The sequence below is a fragment of the Astatotilapia calliptera genome, chromosome 23, assembly GCF_964374335.1.
Source record: "Astatotilapia calliptera chromosome 23, fAstCal68.1, whole genome shotgun sequence".
NCBI classification, from domain to species: domain Eukaryota; kingdom Metazoa; phylum Chordata; class Actinopteri; order Cichliformes; family Cichlidae; genus Astatotilapia; species Astatotilapia calliptera.
The window spans coordinates 10,302,505-10,316,114 of record NC_137443.1 but is presented as its reverse complement, the minus strand read 5'-3'; the positions used below and the strand labels follow the sequence as shown (position 1 = coordinate 10,316,114).

Here is a 13,610-nt window from a genome sequence, read left to right as displayed (position 1 = left end):
CATCCTGGCGCTTCACTGAAACACTGAGTTTAAAAAGCACTCCAACTACACTGAGAGTAACTAAAGTATGAGTACTTACTGGTACTGGATGATAATTCTGGATTCATTCGTGTGTTTATCACTTTCATGATGTGAATGACTTGCAGGAAGCTTCATGAAACTTAAGCTCATGAAAAATGGATTCACATGTACGATAAATGATATGAAGGACGAGGAGCAAACATGGAGAGTGCAGAAGGAAGTACTCGTGTGAAGCAGAAGGCTTTGTTACCGAGTCTGACGTCCCAGTCTGTCCCCGTGACAGCTGCAGTAATAAAAATAATAAGTCATCATGGAGACCAGGAGCTCCACATCTTCATCCCGTCCACCTCACAGTTCTTAAAATCGATCCTCCATCCATTAGTCAATTGATCAATAACAGCCTCTTGATGCATGCTCAGTCATCCAGGTAAGTAAATCCCAAAAGGCTGATTCTGTCTGGCTAGTTTCAGTCATTGTGCAGAGGAACCGTTTATAAGGTTGGAGACCTGCTGTAAGCTGAGACTGCATAAGTCACCTGGATGATGACGAAACGTTTCTCCCACTGAAAACGTCCAGATGAACAGAATCAACCTTTTGGGATTCAATAACAGCGTTTTTGCATGTTGGACTGATTTCAAAGTAAAAGTCTTCCTCACTCTCATCTCTTGATTATGAATCTGCAAGCACACTTTCAACTGTGACGTCAAAATCTGACCAAAAAAGGTTCAACATTCAAAACTTCTCCTACCCTTTTCTCCTTTCCTACCCTCCTCTCCTTTCCTCCCCCTCCCTCCTGTCCTCCGTCCTCCCCGGTGGGCGGGTTTGTTTGCTCTCTCGGATGTGGATCAGATGTTTGATTTTGCTGCGGACTGATCTGCCGTCGGACATGGAGGAGTGAGTACACTTTATTTCTTCTCTCTCTTCTTTCTTTCCCTTCTTCTCTTTTCTTCTTCTGGTTGTTTTTCTGTGTTTGTGACGTATCTGAGACTCGTGTCGTCATTGTGCGGCATCAGGGCGCTGAGTCAGGACCGAGGGGTGGATGGGTGGGGGGCTAACTGCACCAAACTGGAGACTTTGGGGGGTGTGGTGGGGGTGTCCGAGTCACCGCAGCGGCAGGTGATGGGTTAAAGGGCGTGCGGACCCGCGGAGTGATCAAACCTCTCTGTGCTCTACTTTCCCCTGCGGAAGCAGCACCAGCTCTGATCAATAAGCAGCACGAGCGTCTATGATTACATATTGATCAGTTTCTGTGTTCCTCATTTGAGCTCAGTCACTTCCGTCAAGTTGGACGTGTGAGGAGAGGGTGACTTCCGGCGGGGTTCTTCACAATATAAGGTTTAAGCCCCAGTCCGATTGGTTCAGTTTTCTAAATTCAGCAAGGCAGGCTCTTTAATGATGTCACGATGTCACTTACAGAATTACAAGAATTACCACAAAGTGTGAATTTTCAGAAACGTCAACATAAAACTTGCTCTGACACACCTGCACAAAGTCTCACTCACTATGGAGTTACCATACACCTGCAGAGACGCACCCAATGGATGATTCCCACAGGAAGAGTCACACCTGGGAGCAGATCCAGGTGTCAGATGGTGCTGAGATGAGTTCTGATGTTTCTGTACGTCATGTTTGAGGTTCATCAGATAATCAGATTTAACTGATGCAGGTAAACAGGAAGCTGCAGATAAATCATTGGTTTCTTACCACTTTGTGTTTTGGGAATTTTTTTATCTGTATTATTTTCCATCATGTTCTGCAGAAATCTGTTTTCTTTGTGACTTCTTCATTATTTCCTCCTGCCTTCCTCACAGCCACTTATAAACCCAGACTTCAGAAAAGACTGCCAATCAGAATCTGGGAGCTGGTTGAGTTTCATCCCAGCAGCTGTTTTATTTTGAAGTGCACTTCCTGTGTGCTTGTTTGGTGTGCCTGTGGGATTGATGGAGCTGCTGCAGCCTGGTGGAGGCTCAGAGGCAGTAGTAGGATGTGGTGTCTGGACAAGGACACAGCCCAGAGCAGAACCACGTGTTAGTGCCAAATGTGGGACTAATAAAGGTTTATCTGATCTTATCGCTTATCTTTACTTTATAAGGCTAAGCTGAGAGTACTTTTACTCTAACATGTAACTGAGTATTTGTACTCTTCTGTTTTTACTGCAAGTACTTCATCACTGCAGTGCATGGACTTCCTGTCTGCCTCTAATGCGGCGTTTCAATTAAAAGTCACACACCTGCTGACTGACCGGAACCCTTTCCTCTCAGACGGATCACAAACTGATCAATAATTAATATCATCCAATCATCAGTCTGAGCTCCTGTCCCATTACCTGCCATGCCCCTCTCTATAATACATCTCACTGCTGCTGAGCAGGCATGGACAAAAACACAGAAAGAGCCTGAGCTTCAGTTTGAGCCTTTAAAGTACCTCCTCCTCGTCAGGGCGCTGTGTCTGAACTGCTTCCCAGTGGGCCGGGTTCTAGCTGCTGGTGTTGTCGGTCCTTGCAGTGGACTGTGGTCTCCATGGAGACCATAAAGTGAAGCTTTGTTTGAGGTGTCTGAGAGGAAAAGTTTAAAGTGTAAAGCATACTGTGTGTCCTCCAGAGAGGAGAGGTGGATCGAGCTGACCTCTGAACCCAGTGACCTCTGTCCCGATGAGTTCATGGTCTCAGCCTCCAGTTGAAGTCTCACTGAATAAAACATGAAGTCTACTTTGGGTGCGATGCTCCCATTAGACTCAGGGAGGAATCAGGGCGGGACCAACGCCGCATCTGCGTTTGGCTGCTCCTTGTTTGGTGAACTCTGGTTTCCTGAGTGCTACACCAACCAGCAGCAGCTCCGCCAGCACAGACCGCCTGAGGCCTCGCACTGCCTTCAGCTCAAGCAAACTGAATAAAGGGCAGCCATCTTTACAGCAAATAACTGATGACTCACCGCTGTTGAGCACTTGTTAGCTGATCGCTTCAAGACTCTGCTGGAGTGTGTGTGTGTGTGTTTGAGAGAGAGAGAGAGAGAGAGAGTGTGTGCGTGTGTATGTGTGAGATAGCTAGTCAGTGTATGAATGAGTGTGTGAGGTTAAAGTGTAAACAGAGCTGTGCATCGAGCATCTGTGTATTAAGCGGAACAAGGAAACGTACGATTCAGTGATGTCACAGTGACATCATTAACCTGTCTGTCTGTCTCTCCCTCAGGGTGAGCGAGGTTCTCTATCAGCAGGATCGACTGCAGCTCATTGTGGTGAGTTTACTTACAGTCAGTGAATGCAGCATCTCACACACCTAGTATCAATGATTCAGATGTGTGTGTGAGACCCCACCCCCCCAGTAAGTTTTATTGCTCGAAGTTATCAATGTTGACTCTGAATTTTAAACTTTATCTAAACAAACACACTTTTATTTTATTTCAAAATAAAAGCCCACACTAAGAGAGTGCAGTCAGTAATCAGATTACCTCAGTGGATTACTTCAGAGCAGAAGTGTGATTGGATTATTGATCCCAATCAGCAGCTGGTTCTGTTTTCCATAATGCTGCAGGAGAAAAGGAAGTGGCAGACGGAGATCGAGAACAAGAAGCGTCAGTTGGAGGACGACAGGAGGGCGCTACAGCACCTGAAGGTGAGCCCACCACTTCCTGTTTCCTGTTTTCTGTTTAAAGGTCGGGTGCACTCAGAGGTGAGCAAGATGCTGAAGCCTTCGTACCGTTCTAAATCGCGCCGCTAGGAGGCGTGAAGACGCAGAAACACGAGTCAGACTGAGACCTCATGTCTCTGAGCTCTGAGTCTGTTCAGGCACGTAAACAGACTGCTGCAGAGATCCAGGTCTGATCAAGGTGTGATCCAGATATGACTCAACCAGATCCAGATCGGATCCAGGCCTGATCCAGGTTTGATCTGGGTCTGATCCAGGCCTGATTATGGCAGGGGCGTGGTCTCTGGCTCCGCTGCAGTGGAGGGGTGTTGCAGTGCACTCAAGGGGCTGTGCCATGAAGTCTGATGGGCAGGTGGAGATGATTGTGTTAACGAGGTTTCCCTCCCTCCCTCAGGTCCCACGCCGGGACCTGAGACGAGTCGGTGTGGAGTTGGCTACAAAGCTGACATTGATGCCAAACCACAAAGAAACATTTTTGTGCACTAAATAAACGAAACCAAAACCTGAATGCTCTGTGGAGTCCAGCTCTTTCACACTGATGTTTTTATTCATGTCCTTCTTTCAGATGGTCAGTGGTCATTTCCTGTTTTATTCTGATAGGCGGCTCTCTGTTGTGTTCTCAGAACAACGACAGAAACCTGTCGTTCAGATGTTGTATATTCCAGACTGAAGTGCTGTGGAAAATTTATTTCTGCCAGTAAATTCTCTCATCTATTATTGATCTTTGATATGAGATCATATTTCATTAATGACTCTTATCAGTTTGTCTTTCACCAGAAAAAATAAAGAGTAACTCTCTCTGGCTCCTACTCCTGCTGGCTCACTGTGTGTCGAGTCTTCCAGGTATTCAGAGATTCAAGAGGCACAAACTGAGAACAGCTGCAAGGTAAAAATATCTGAGATCAGCCAAACAGCACGCAGGTAGGACAGGACTGCCAGGGCCATGTGAAATAGCAGCTGTTTTCCCGATGAGGAGGAGGCCGTGAGTTCAGAGAGCCCGAGCTCATCCAGATAATTTTATTCAACTAAAAGGATCCATTCAGGCTTCACGCGTTTATTAAAGGGACACTCAGACGTCCTCCTGATGGACGTTGGTCCATGAGCACCCATTGCTGTCTGTGCACGCCTGCTTTCAATCATTAGATACTAAAATGATTTTATTCCATTTTCACTGTTTTCTCCTTTGAGGACATGATGCTGATGCTCTCCAATTTGTAGTGTTGTGTAGCCGAAACGTCAAAACAATAAATGGATAAAGATTTTTTTTCTGCCAGCATGTGTGTGAAACGAGCAGCTTTTTAAGGTGCTGATTAAAATCGTTGAGAGTTTGAAAGACGACCCGGCGAGGACGAATCCCACTCAGAGCCGTGCAGCTGAGTGTCTGCTGCTGTCAGCTGCAAGGGTTTAATGAGACGCTCAGAATGAGACCAGAGTTCAGGTTATATATGTAAAAAGCTCTGATGAACCCGCTGGTTTAGTTTTAACCGTGCATGGGGATTTTTTTGCAGACTGTGAAGTCTGATGTCCAGGTTTCCTTCCTCGTGCTGCTCTGATCTTCATCTTGCTGGCTGATTTGTTTAGTCTGGAGCTGCTCAGCCTTTCTGACACTTTTTAAGGTTGAAGCTTTCTATTCCCGAGGCTGACAGATGCTTTGAACCCTCTGATCTGCTTTGATTATTCTCTTCATGCTCTGTGGATGATGACACATCTTCCTGCTGGAGAGTCTTCCTCACTTAGCTGGAAGCTTTGATGAAGGACAGGATCCCCAGGTGTCTCCTGTGGACTTTCAGGGCTTTATGTTAATTGTTTTCTGAGTGGATCAGAGTGCCAGTCTGTCCTCTCCTGATGATCTGTCAGCTGTTTGCAGTCAGAGGACTTCCTGTCTCACTCACAGCTTCCAATCGAACAGCTGGACTCACCTGCACACCTTCAACCTGCCTCCTTTATAAAGAAATGATGAAGGAATGACGACGGCTTCGGTGGTGGGCTTCATAGTGAGCAGATCACGAGTGAACTTTAAGCACATGTTTCTGCAGCTCTTCTTTTCATAAACTTTCATGAACAAATATGAATTTGATACGTGCCTCCTCACGTGTTAGAAGGAAGCTGTCATCTATGTGACCTGTGTTTCAGTCAAAGGCTCTGAGGGACCGCTGGCTCCTGGAGGGAGCATCTGCTGGACCCGAGCAGAACGAAGTCTGTAGACAGCTGGAGCAGGACGAGGCCCGGACCCGGAGCCTGGAGGAGACCATCGACAGGTCTGAGCCGCCGAGCCCGAACATCCAGGAAGGGTGGCCTTATTCACTGTGGGATTAAAACCATCAACTGTGTGTGTGTGTGTGTGTGTGTGTGTGTGTGCTGTAGGCTGCAGCAGGAACTTGTCGGCCTTGAGACTGGATCTGTCTGTCAGACCATAACTAACATTAAAGTGAGTGTACATGCACGCACGCACACACAAACGTTTTCTAATATCACTTTTTTTCCTTTCTAAAATCAGCTTTTCTGCTGTCCTCATAGGGTTAATAGATCATTTGAAACAAATTAGGTTGGATTACATGGGTGAGGATGTTGGGAGGGGGGTTCACTGGCAGGACTGGCTTACTTTGGAGGTTTTTTCATGTTTCTGTTTCCCGTTTCCTTCTACTTATTGATGGAGGATTCCTGTTAAGACTCTTATTGTGAAGATAAACTTCCTTTCTCTGTTTGTGCCTCCAGGTGTCATCAAGACCAGCTTCAGGTAAATTTCTAAATTTCTCTGTCTGTTTTTATTCGTGAAGCCTTTGTCTCACGTTTGTCTCTGATCAGCTGTAGAGGTCAAAGATCGCGAAAGGCATCAGCAGGACAGGGCTCCACTGGCAACTCAGGTGATCCAAGGTGAGACTGTGCTATAACTGTAATCAGATCTCAGTAATCAGATTACAGTTACATTACGGTAAGTTGTTGTGATAACCTCACTGTTAGTTCTTTCTCTGCTCTGTCTTTGTGCCTGGCCCATTTTTACCCACAAGCCCCTGCAGAGGTCAAAGTTAACAAAAGTCCTCGACTGAACAAACCCAGAGAGGCGACCGAGGAGATGAAGAAAGGTGAGTCAGAAGTGACCACACCCACTCTGCACCGACCTGACGGGGGTCGTCTTAAACTGGTGAACTGAGCTAGTTTTCCTCAGGTGGGACATGAAGCTCACCTGGAAGTCACCAAGTCAGGAAATAGATCCAGAATATTTCCATGGCTAAAGATTAGCTCACTGGGAGAAGGAGATGGCCATAGGCCCTATGGCTGAGAGCAGCCGGAGGGTTGACGCAGGTCTTCCCCTGCTTTCCTGTCTGTCTTTGATGCACTGTCTAATAAAGCCAGTAAAAGAATAAAGTACAGATGAGATCAGCCATGTTGTTTCCTGACTTTAAGAGTTTGCGTTTGGTTCTCCGTGATGAGGTTCGAAGAATCAGTAAAATATGATTAATCGCAGCTTTCAGTGATTTTAATGAGTCTGTTATCATTCACCCTGCAAATGTGTAAGGTCAGAGGTCATAGAGTGTAGACACGTGGGAGGAGAGGGGACATCGACCTTAATGTGTCTCTAACAGCTGCCTTCCTGTTTCTATCTGTAAGTCCGTTTTAGGGTCACGTTAACAGTGAATTTGTGTGTTGGCTGGTGTGATGGGTGTGTGTGTGTGTTATTGTGTTGTTTCCCTCATAGTGTAGGATCTGTGGGAGGCTATTGAAATGAATCATGGGCTAAATGAATGTATGAAGCTGTGGGAGTTTCCTGACACTTTGCTGGTATTTAAGGCTGAACAGAAGCAGGTCTGAATCTACCCCTGGCATGACTGCAGGGGTTTCCACGGGAGATGTGAAGGCATTTGGAAAAAGACGATGTCGGAGCCAGAGTGTGACCGCTGTGTCAGCACTCAGTCCATCCTGAAGGTCGAGTCCTCACAGCAACTGTCAACATGCACATGTTAAGTGAAGCTCGAAGCATGTTAGATTAGAAACATCAGTAGAGCTTTCACATTCTTTCCCTTGACTTTAATAAATACATGCAGCCTCACTCAACATGCAGAGAGAAAATCAGAGTGATGCACATGTACTCAAACAACGCAGCAACAGAGGAGGCAGACTCTGACCGTACGAACGTCAGCAACTCTGCTTCTGGTCACAGATTTCAAGTTTCAGGAATAAACTCTTGCAATAACCTGAGCTGCATCCAAGGCCCTCTTCCTCCACCTCCTCACAGTGTCCCTCAACATCTGATGGAAAACGTCTCCCATGTACACTTATGGACAAAAGTCCTGAGTTACACCTGTTAATCTGTGAATCAGTGCCACGGGTGTATTAATCCAGCACCTGTGACCTGCCTTTATCTGTATGAGAGACAGAGTTTGAAAAGCTCAGCAATTCCAATGTGGTGCTAACAGGACGCTACTGTTACAAAAGTCCGTTCAGGAGAATTCTACCATCCGCCTAACGATCTGTTCTCCCATTTATCAATCCATCCATCCGTCCGTCCGTCCATCCATTAGTCTATTCTCCCATCCATCCATCCATCCATCCATTCATCCATCTATTCTCCCATTTATCCATCTGTTTATCCATTCATCAATCAATCCATCCGTCCTTCCATCCATCCATCATCCATTCATCCATCTATTCTCCCATTTATCCATCTATTCATCCATTCATTCATCCATCCATCCCTGGCATTAACATCAGCAGACACTGTGCACCAGGAGCTTCATGGCTGAGCAGCTCCTCTCAGGGTAATGTGTGGGTGCTGGTGTCCATTTAATGTATCTGATCCTTGGGACTTATCTGAGTTGTGGTTGTTTGCAGCTGAAATGTTTTGGTAGTTCAGTTATTTGAGGCAGCAGGAGAGGATATACACACTGTACCAAAGTCAGTCTGGATGATGCGAGCAGAGCCTCACATATTCCTTCTGGTCATCAGACCCTTCTTTGTTCTGCATGGTTATGTCATGTCACACTAATAGAGCTGTACCTTTGCTATTGGAAGGTTACCCTCACCTGGGGTGCTTGTTTATGACCTGCTGCTTTCTCTGTCCTGACTCTTCTCTTCTGTGATCTAACCTTCTGCCTGCTGCCTTTATCTTTAGATCCGCAGCAGCTCATTGTGTCTGTTGTGTTGACCCCCTCTGACCCTGTGATCCCTTCTAACCCCTCCCAATCCAGCGATGTACTCGGTGGAGATTAAAGTAGAGCGGGACAGAGTGACGGGGGAAACCAGGGTTCTGTCCAGTAACACCAAACTTCCTGTTGACCTCTCTGACCAAGGGGTCAAAGTTTATGAAGATGAGCAGAAAGGTGATGTTAGCAAGTAAACAAGAAAAATAAATAAAAACAAAGCCGGCTTTAAGAGAAGGGACCTGCTGATGCAATAACTGACTCTCAAAGGGCTGATTTAAGCTCTGCTGTGCGCGCATTTATCTGAATCTCTTCACAAGCTCATGGACTGTAGATGATGAATCACTCATTCTTTTTTTCTTAAATTATTGAACTATTTGCCCTCACAGTCTTTGCTGAACACCTCCACATCTTCACTTCAGAAACTCTCAGCATATCTGGGAGGACCTCTGAACTCCACTCATTACCTGCCAGATGTTCCACCAGGTATTTTCATAGCATTAGACACCTGCGTTACACACCTGTGACAGGCTGTTGTATCCTGAGAGTTTCAGATCTGAGGGTCATTCCTGCTGAGTTCCTGCAGTGGACATTTTATAGCACAGTGTGAGGAGCAGATCCATGTGTCTGGTTGTTGCAGCGCCTCCTGCTGGAGGTTTGCAGGTTTTCACAGCAGCAGTTTTCCTTCTCCTAAAGCCACAGCGGCCTCAGCCTGCCTGCATGATCAACACTCACCTGACAGTCAGGTGGTCACACCTCATCACTTTCAGCTCCAGCTGAAGGAAGCTGATGCACAGGTGTACTCTGTGACATCACTCAGTGAGTCTTTATTGGTCCTTCAGCTGGAGAGCATTCAGGTGTCGCACTCTGACCCTCACCTGTGTCTTCCTGTCTCCCAGTGGTCCATGAGCTGAATGGTGAGGATATCCACCTGCTCAGCTCCTCTGAGGTTGAAGAGCTCATCCACAAAGCTGATGAGGCGTCGATGATGTCACAGACTGTCACCACTGTGACATCCCTCCCGACAGCAGAGGTTCGGGAGGAGTTGGAGCTGATGCGGTCCAAGTCGCCGCTACCTCAGGTTCCAGTGGAGATCACAGGGCTAGAGGCCGAAGTGGGTGGTGAGCCGAGCGTGGCTGAGGCGAGCACTGAGAACCCGGTTACCATGGTGTTCATGGGATACCAGAGCGTAGAGGATGAAGACGAGACCAAGAAGGTGCTGGGGCTGCAGGGCACGGTGAAGGCCGAGCTGGTGCACATTGATGACCCAAACGGGAAGACATCAGGGGGAGAAAAGGAGGCGGATCCACCTCTGCCCACCTCCAAGGCCCCACCAACCTCCACTAAACCTCCAATGGCGATACCAGTGGCAAGCAATGGGGAGACGGCAGGGAAGGAGAAGGAGAAGGAGAAGAAGCCGTGTAAGTGCTGTAGCATCATGTGACCTGGTGACCTGTGGGGGGGGTGCCGCCTTGAAACGTAGCACGCAAATACAAAAATAAAAAGGACTGAAAACTCCTCCCATTGCTCACAGCCCTCCCAACATCACTTCCTGTTTTTTCCTTCAGGTGTATAAAGCCTCTCTTTACTTTTTCTATTTTCTTGAAGCCTTTTTACTTTTTTACTCTGCACGTCTGTACTTACATGTCTCAGTGTTAGCATAGCCTCAGTGTTAGCCTCCGCCTTTGCTGTGCCAGGATGTTTGTAGCTCCTCCCCCTCCTTTCTGTGAATGTATTATTATATTTATTAGAAGCTGTCTGAGTTTTTAAAAGAAGAAATAAAATGAGCAGAAACTAGTCTGCTTTTGTGCCGCAGCCTAAATTCTTCACCTCCACCTTCTATATGGACCAACAAGTACCTCTCTATCCCTCAAGGGAAATGATTGTGTTCGAGCAGTAGGATGAAGACGGTCCAGTCTACAATAAATAAACACAGTAAAAGTGCCACGGGCACTGAAAACTGTGTAAAATGTTACATATACAGCAGTGAAAACAAACAAAGACAATAAAAATGGGCAGAGTAAAAGATTGTGCAAACTATAACATTAATTAATGTGTACACTATAAATCTGATAAACAGCTACATGAAGGTTTAATACAGAAATGCATGTTTGGAGTCTTATACCTGACAGGTCTGTTCACCTGTCCTTGAATGAGGTCTTATCCTGCAGACTCGTGCATGGCTCTGTGTGATCAGAGGTTTTAATCCAGCACTGCTCAAACCAATGATCTTTACAGGAAACAGATGAGAACTCGAAGCTGCTGTCGTCTTTATTGAATAAAATTAAACGTTTTAATTGTTGATTGCTTCTTTGACCTCTGAAAGTTTGAAAAGCATTCGCTGATCTTCGTCTCTGTGGAAATCTTTTGAAGCGTGCTGCATTGAAAGTCTGACATAACCTCAGAGGATTCACTCACACTGGGCTCCATCAAACAGCACTCACAATCCCATCAGCTGTTTTTTGATCCACCCGCTGAGTCAGCGACGCTCGCCAAGAGGATCCAACTCTCACAGCTCAGCGATCGGACTGCCACACACACCCTCATACACGTCATTGCCAAGTGTAGCAGATTTCAAATGGTAGACTGTTTTATGATGACAAACAGGGACTGGTTGCAAAACTGGCTTTATTTTCTAAGCATTTTCACAGCAGCAGGTGTTTCTTAATCCCAATGTGGAGTCCATGCAACTTTGGCCCACAATATTTAAAAAACATAAAAATATCAAAACAATGGTTTCTCTCAACAGCCACTTCAAAATCAAGTGTAATAGCGGGGTAAAACTGAGACAAATATGAAGCAAAGTATACTTCAAAATAAACTACTGATAATCACTTATAATATTTAAATCCCCACTAAGATGGATCAATTACAAAACACATATTCATACAAAAGTAAATTTTCCCAACACAACTGAAAATACTATTTAACGTGCAGCCTTATATGACAAACTCATTATACACATAAAACAAAATCTGTACATGACTAACATTTAAGTCAAGTCAAGCAGAGTTTTATTGTCAACCCAACAATATAAACTCAAGTACACAGTGGGACAAAATAGCGTCCTCCTAGATCAAAGGTGCAAACTGGAAAAATAAACTGGAAAAAAATAAAATATACATATATACACAACTATACAGGAATAAGATGAACTAATAATAAGTACAACAGTGTTGTACTTGAATAGAAATAGAATAAGAACAGAAAAGAACAAGAATAAATTAGTACAATAGTACACAGACAGAGTCAAACAGTGCAATACAGCAGAGTGCAAGTATCGGGAGTGAGAGGACAGTGTTATGTAGTCCAAGAAGTGTGTGGAGAAGAGAGTCCAGTGTGGAGGAGGGCAGTGTGGTCCTCGGGAGCCGGACTGCTTGGAGGGAAAAGCTATTTACATATATCTAAAAGGCAAAATGCAGCAGCAGACCTCTCTGTTTAGCACAAGTGAAAAACACATAAATAGGTGGTATAATGATAAAAGGCAGTTTCCATCACTTTGGTACTTTGGGGACTTTTAGCCCTAAGAACTAATACTTAGTAAAGCAAAATAAACCAAACTTAAATTTATAATTTAGTACAGGGAGACAAGCTACAGAGAATGTGCCTTACCAGTGTGGAGTCCATGCGACTCTGGCTGGGAACCCACCACACATGCAACATGTTTCCTAGCAGTGTCCCAGTGATTAACGTCCCACTACAACAGTGGAACCTTAGTATTACAAAAATTCCATTTAAGTAATAAAAAATCAAATATATACAATGCAGTTTGAAAAAAGTTCACTGTGACTATATCTCAGCTACACAAACACTTATTTGCACAATCTCATACACACACACACGCACCCCTTAATACATCAAGTTAGCTTTTGCACAACCCACTTTCATTGTTGCACTTTTGTATTGCACTGCTGTGTCTGTATAGTTTCTGTCTTTGTTTAGTTTTTTTTTTTTTGCTCACTTACACTTTATCTAGTCCTGTGTTGAGTGTCTGTTATATGTAGCACCATGGTCTTGGAAGAATGTTGTCTCCTTTCACTGTGTACTGTACCACTGCACATGGTGGGAATGACAATAAAGCCACTTGACCTGAGAAGTTCAACTCATTCTTTCTTCAGACTCCTCACAGCTGATCATGATTTCAGCGATGCAATGTCTGATAGAGAAAGCTCTTGAAACAGGGTTAAAACCAGGTTCATATCTGCTGAGCAGCAGCTCCTACAAATCAGTATTGAAACATTATCAGATCATCAGTTTGTGTCTGAAATTCATCAGGTTGTCATGTTTCACACACAGAGTGTGGGTCTGTCTGACGTCCTGGGGGTGACAACTCTGCTCTGATTGGATAGAAGTCTGTGAGGAAATGAGTCTCCTCATCAGATGATCTTTGAGCTCAGTGAACTCTTTCCTGGTGAGCTTATGGTCTCAGGACTAAATAAAACATGTTTGTTTTGGAGATAATGTTCCCATTAAGGTCAGAGAGGAGCAGGAAGCAGGAAGGATTTAGGGCAGGGTTGAACAGTGATTGACACGTTGCTGCTTTTTCTGTTTTTATTTGATCTTTTGAGCATTTCTGGAGCTGAGTGGAAGATCGAGGGTTTGTCTTGGTGGGTCTGTGACTTCACAGAGGTTTACCAGCAGAGTGCTGTGTTTGAGACTCTGAGGAAGATAAAAACAAGCTCAGATGGAGAACGGAGGGATTTATTTCACTCAGCAGCGTCTGCATGCTCTGCAGCCTCCTGCTGTTGTCTTAGTAACCTGCAGAATGAGGCTCAGTGTCGCCCACTGCAGGAGACAGTACCTGCTGA

General features: G+C 45.2%; 1 protein-coding gene across 3 annotated transcripts; it reads left to right on the top strand.

The window, feature by feature from the left end:
• The first annotated feature begins 291 nt into the window (after nucleotides 1-291).
• Nucleotides 292-10,599, top strand: palm1a (paralemmin 1a). 3 transcript variants are annotated; one of them, XM_026159571.2, is made up of 11 exons: nucleotides 292-448; nucleotides 871-915; nucleotides 3,209-3,254; nucleotides 3,551-3,631; nucleotides 5,798-5,922; nucleotides 6,029-6,092; nucleotides 6,380-6,401; nucleotides 6,470-6,538; nucleotides 6,673-6,747; nucleotides 8,851-8,982; nucleotides 9,702-10,599. In XM_026159571.2, the coding sequence occupies exons 1-11, from the start codon at nucleotides 429-431 to the stop codon at nucleotides 10,244-10,246; spliced, it is 1,224 nt and encodes a 407-aa protein (XP_026015356.2). In that variant the 5' UTR covers nucleotides 292-428; the 3' UTR covers nucleotides 10,247-10,599. The 3 variants fall into 3 exon arrangements, with proteins under 3 accessions (XP_026015356.2, XP_026015357.2, XP_080153266.1); XM_026159572.2 differs by lacking the exon at nucleotides 8,851-8,982 and having other exon boundaries at nucleotides 414-448; XM_080297140.1 differs by lacking the exons at nucleotides 292-448; nucleotides 8,851-8,982 and having other exon boundaries at nucleotides 814-915.
• Nucleotides 10,600-13,610: the final 3,011 nt, after the last annotated feature.